The 6000-nt window shown below is 34.3% G+C and overlaps 1 protein-coding gene across 7 annotated transcripts in view; it reads right to left on the reverse strand.

Moving 5' to 3' along the window:
* LOC117115281 (nuclear pore complex protein Nup214-like) overlaps window positions 1–6000 on the reverse strand; it is a 48372-nt gene that overhangs the window by 18871 nt on the left and 23501 nt on the right. For 5 of the 7 annotated variants that reach the window (XM_033259002.1, XM_033259004.1, XM_033259005.1 and 2 more), the window contains exons 4-9: window positions 4399–4467; window positions 2833–2981; window positions 2534–2720; window positions 1859–1987; window positions 1273–1370; window positions 411–505 (exon numbers count right to left, since the gene is read on the reverse strand). In XM_033259002.1, the coding sequence (XP_033114893.1) occupies window positions 411–505; window positions 1273–1370; window positions 1859–1987; window positions 2534–2720; window positions 2833–2981; window positions 4399–4467 (727 nt within the window). Of the gene's footprint in view, window positions 1–410; window positions 506–1272; window positions 1371–1858; window positions 1988–2533; window positions 2721–2832; window positions 2982–4398; window positions 4468–5421; window positions 5555–6000 lie in introns of all 7 variants that reach the window. The other 2 variants (XM_033259001.1, XM_033259000.1) reach the window with 1 other exon arrangement.

Below are 6000 nucleotides of genomic sequence, written 5' to 3' on the forward strand. Positions count from 1 at the left end.
AAGTGTTAAGGGTGCTGTTTGGAAATAAAAGCCAAAAGGGGCTTCTACATTTTAATCAGTGTACAAAATACATAAACAATGGCTTTATTGCCAATTTGGCTATTGCCTACTCCTAGCCTAGAAAAGAAATATTCTATGCGGTGCAATGTAAACAGGTTCTTTTTGCATGATCTGCAAAAATATAAGGGTTTCTGTACAATTAGTTACTGCCCATGGATAGGAAATTTTCAAATGTAAAATGATATATTGTAAATCAGATATGATTAGGTGTAGCAACACACACATACATTGTAGATTGTTTGTAGCTTGGTGGTTAAGATGCTTGTCTTCCAACCTCAGAGTTAAATCATGTGAGGCAATACCCTATTATTTGCTATATTAAAATGATAAAAAAAGCTTTTGAAACTGACCATTTATCAATACATTTGAGGTAGTACTGGCCTTGACGGTCACCATCACCCATGCAAATGTCCTCATAGTTTTTAAACATGGGATCTCCATCTTTCTGTAAGATAAACAAATAGAGGTTATGTTAATAAATGTATATGGTATTATACAATCTATATAGCAGATGATGAATAGGGAATAGCACAGTAGTAGCAATAGCAGTAATAGCAAATTTAATTACAGATTCATTAGGAATAAACGCCTCGCTTGAATAAAGGCCATGGGCATGTATTTTTTCCTTGAATAAAATCCTTCCACCACCACCCCCTCCCCCACTGTAAAAAAAAAAATGACTACACAAAACTAATGGAAGCAACATCATCTGAACACATTCTATTAATGTTCAACTTCAGTAGAATTTCATTCTTGGTTGGGATCTGTAAATCTTTACTATCATACAATAACATATTTTGATGGTAATTATATGCTGTAGTTCAACATTTACAGAGAAATGAAGGGTGTTTATTTGAGCATATATGTATCCATTTTATAGCCAAAAAAAAAACCAAAAAAACCAAAAAACCAATGCCTCCCTTGAATAAGATCCCCTCAAAAACTCTTTTAAAAAATAAACTCCCCAGGGCATTTTTGAATAAATACGGTAAGTTATATTTAATATTATATTAAATTATATTATTAAAATGTTTATAACCTTCTATAAAAGATTTACGGTATGATGATTTAGCAATCTAAAAATCAAATCTAATTGAAATTTGAGTCAAATTTCCTTAAAGGACGAATTATGTGAGAGTCTGTGCCTGAGTCTCTGAATATCCACAATCTATTTGCAAATGACAGAATGCAGAAGACATGTTTTGTACTTACTGGTGCTGAGACGATTACAATGTTGGGTTGTAAATGGCCTGCGGCATCAGCATAAGCGGCAATGAACTTGTACGTTGACTGCCAACAAACATCAACGACTGCAGGATGAATTAAGTATTGGATGAATTATTAAATTGAATTTATTTGTTGGAATCAAGTCATGAGATTTAACAACTATTTCATACAATATCAAATACAATGTAATCAATGTAATCAATGCATTAGACCAAATAAAATATTTAAAAAAATCATTTGAGTGTTTATATGTCATGATCCTTCTAAGAATTCAAAAATTGGCATAGTTTCTTTATCATGTTGGCTTTTGTAAATCCTACCCTGATACACTGAATTTTTCCTCTCCCATCGTGCAATGATTTCATTCCTAGGCCTAGATCAGTGGGCTACATAATACATGTCTGTTTCCATTTTTATTTACTGAGGTTCTTAACAAGCTTAAACATGCTTCCATAGAATCTAAGGATAAATTAGATCTTTCAGCAATCAGAAAAAAGATTAATGCACACACAATATTACATTACCTTCAAAGGGCTATATTAGTGTAAATTATACTTAATGATTGTCTTACCTGTAACTCTATCATCAAAGGTGTATGGTTTCTGAATGCATCTCTTCTCATTCAGTTGTAGATCGTACTGGACTAGCCGTCCATCACCCTTACCAACAACCAGCTGCTTACCCTTAGGACTCCAACAAACTAGAAATTCACAAACAATACAAATGGCAGACACTATGGATCTTGTCACATCTTTCGTAAACAAAACCTGTCATCATGTATGCCAATAACTTAACATCAGGATAATAGAAAGGTTAAGAGGCACTTTTCTGGTTGAAAATGATAATAATAAAACTGTATTTATATAGCGCATCATGGACCACAGATCTCTCTACGATATATTTGTATGTGGACTTAGAGTGGCTAAATGTCCAAGTGTACCGAAGTGTCTTTAGGACAATTGTCTAGGGATAACTATTCAATGGGTACTTGTCTTGGGCTTACTATACACAGAGTGCTTGTCTGGTGAATAACTGTGCCGGAATAAGTTTGCCAGAATAACATGGTATCTGTCTAGGGATAATTTTCCAAGGTGAATGTTTCAGATAAATTCTCCTCAGAACACTGGTGATAAGTGTCCAGGTTAATGTTGGCGATAAGTGTCCAGGTTAATGTTGGCGATAAGCATCCAGGTTAATGTTCAGGTATTCAAAATTATAATCTCAAAGAAGCTAAAAAGCAACTTACTAGCTTTAGAATCCTTGTCCGCCAATTTTGCAACCACTTTGATGCCAGCAGATGTCTCACACAACAGTAGACTGCCGTCGGACAGACATACAGCAAGGATCGCAATATTCTGGGGGTTCCAGCAAAGATTGGTGACACAGAGGTCCGAATCTCGACCTATCACCTGAGTAGAAACTGCAGCTGTGCCCTGCGGAATTACAGTATAATGCAATAATGGAAATTTTATTCTTTTTCCACATCAGAGAGTGCTTCATCCAAGTTACATTTTGATATATTTTTGAGTATTTATAAAGGCTTACCGATCGGACCAGAACTCTGACATCATACAAAGCAAGAATGAGTGCTGCATCCTTCCTGTAACATACAGACAGTGTGAGGCCATCAGCACTGAGAGACAAATGCTGGGGCATACAGCCCAACTGCAGAGTGACATGTGGGTAGTCTGTCACTGCAATGTAACAAAACACATGGTGGGGTTCAGTCAGTTTATTAATGATAATTAGTATTTTATCAAAAAGATGTTATAAGTCATTAAGCCTATATTTGTTGATTTCAGTTTAGCCTATTCCAGCTCAGGGAATATTAAGCGATTTTCATCCATTATTCCATGTTTGTTCAAAAAGCAAAATCTTGAGCTATTTAACACTCTGACCACCAGGGGTTTGAAAAAATAGTATCAGCCACGAGCCAGACATTTTAACGAATTTTAACACTTTTCCAAAGCTCGTTGAGAGTGTGCATGTGATGAAATTAAAATGTAGTGAATACTACAAGAACTACAAACATCTTAAATTTACAATGGTACCAAACACTTTATTCTAATCACAATCTGTGACCAGAAACAGTAAAATGAAAATGACAAACTTTTGGAGATTTACGCAATTTAGCACAACGAAGCTGAGATAATCGCAATTTTGTGAAAGTACATCAATACCGCTATGCCCAATGTCAACAAACAAATAGTGAAATACTTATGGTCCAGACTGAACATAGTGTTCAAATTGTTAGTACATGTCGGTATAAAAACTTGAAACATGGAGATCTCCGTGTTTGGCAGTCAAGCGTTGTGCTACCAAACACTGAGATCTCCTTGTTTGGCAGGCAGAGGGTTAATGTTTTCGAGATTGAATTTATAATAATTCAATAAAATAGCTTTAAATATGGTTCTAGTTTTATATAGTTTAATAATAGATAATGTACCTTTATAGAAAGAAATTAGTATTTTGTTTTAATTGGATGCTATATGTTGGCAATTTCTGAGGATATAATATACTGGAGGTCTTGGCTTTAAATTGTAACTTAAGCTCATTTTCCATAAAATCGCTCACCCTATCTGTGACAGACGCCGACAACCATCAGAAAGGTTGAACCTGGTTCAACTTTGCCGATTGCGTTACTCTCATCTGTCCAAAGCAGGGGCTGAATGGACCAGAACACAGGGGTAAACCCTACTCATCTTGAAAGTTATACTGAATTCTTTAAAAAAACTCAGTATATGTGCCAAATCATGTACACTGGGCCTACAGTTTAGTCCTGTATAGTCCTTATCCGAGAAGACTTGTTCCACCACCAGAACCATTATGGTTCATACCATTCGCCTATGATAGGCGAACATGCCGTTCGATCCAACACCAGTACTATAGCTGTAAGTCATGGCACCCTGCCTTAACCACTCGGCCAATTATTATTATAATTCATAAAACATATAAATTATTTTCATAACATTTGTACTTTACTTCAAATTCTTATTATATTGTTTTGTTTGTATTCTGATGATAAGTACAGTACAATACATTTTTTTCAAACAAGTTTATATATGTACTGCAAGTTGTAATTATCTTATTTAAAATCGTTTGTATATCTACCTGTTTCTTTTTGTTTGTCAAATGTAGTATTTAACCGAGTCAATTCAGCTGTCTTCAGGATTTTTATTCCTTTTAAAAAACATAATAGCAATAATTAACAAGAATAAACACTATTGTACAATAAGCTGTAATTAAAGAAACCATAACACATAAAAATATCAGTAATATTAAATAGGAAAACCAAGAGTGAAACGTGAACAAAAAATTATGCACATGACAATGATATTGATGGCTGCAACAATGGAGAATAATATGAGAAATAAAACAGTTTCCATTGAAAACATTGAGTTGCTTTACTATAAGGTATAAAAAATTAAGAAAATAAATTTTAAAATCTTACATATTTACAAAAGTCAATATATACTGTATTTATTAGAAAATCAATTATTATCACGAAGTTCAAGTTGTTATCAAAGCCCATCTTCACCTAGAAAACAGACTAAAATTTGAAGAATACTGAATTTGATTTAATTTCAATATGACAAAGTGCTGTACAGGGGTGCAAAGAGAGTCTACAGTAAATTGCAAGAGCCTTCTGGAAATTAGCAATAGTCTCCCAAAATCATGCAAGCAAAAATCTTCTGAAAAAAAAACTCATCTCCTGTAAAATGGACCCCTCTGTCTCACTCCTATTAGGTCCCATAAAACATACTAGCCTGGTTCTCACGAGAGCCCTAGTATCCGGATCGGGAGCTAACCGTTAGCACCTGCGTGAGAACGCCCGATCGGTTAGCGCTAACGGTTAGCAAGCGCTATCGGTTAGCAAGTTGAGGGCGTTTCTATCATCAACCAATCACACGTACGCGTTTACAATTTCAGTTCCTTATTGGCCAGTGATTCGATCATCATATCGTTGGTATCCGGATCGGGATTTCCTCGCATGGACGCACGACAGCTAACGGTCGCAGTTGTGGGACAAGACATGTGTTTGTGAGATGTTCTGATTTGTCAGATCTCTAGGAAGTGGCTTCTCTGAACTTATTTGAAACCCTGTGAGGTAGACCTTCACTAAGAGTATTTTACCTTTGTCATATCCAATGTAAAGGTACCCATATTTGTTGCATGCAACCACAAGATTGTACCGTTCAAGAGGAACTGGTTCTTCTGTTTTAATATTACAGATCTGTAATTTGCACATTTCCTTAAACTTCAGGTCCTAATAGAAAGAAAAAGGATGTATTGTAAAATGTGTATTTTTGAGCTATAATTCATTTTTTTTTTTAAACTTTTTATGTTTAAACTATTGTGTGTGTGAAAAATACAAACGCTGTAAAGATCAATATTTTCACCTTATATTTTGAATAATTTCAACAGACTTTTGAATACAGTAATTTCAACATACTCTGAACTTAAGGTATCATATGCTGGCACAAATTACTTACGAAGTTCTATTGTACAATACATAACAGACAGTCAATAAAAGAAGATTTCATAATTTCCTCTTTTTAAAATTTTCTAAGTATTTTATGGACCAAAAGTTATTGAATCTTGAATTTTAATTAACAACTTTCATGACCATTTGAATTAAGCATATACAATTGTTGAAGTGATATTGATATGTTTTACAATCTAAAACCAATAGATTTTCTATTTTATGAATAT

The sequence above is a fragment of the Anneissia japonica genome, unplaced genomic scaffold (assembly GCF_011630105.1).
Source record: "Anneissia japonica isolate Jap-2015-1 unplaced genomic scaffold, ASM1163010v1 scaffold550_len331619_cov169, whole genome shotgun sequence".
Taxonomy (NCBI): Eukaryota; Metazoa; Echinodermata; class Crinoidea; order Comatulida; family Comatulidae; genus Anneissia; species Anneissia japonica.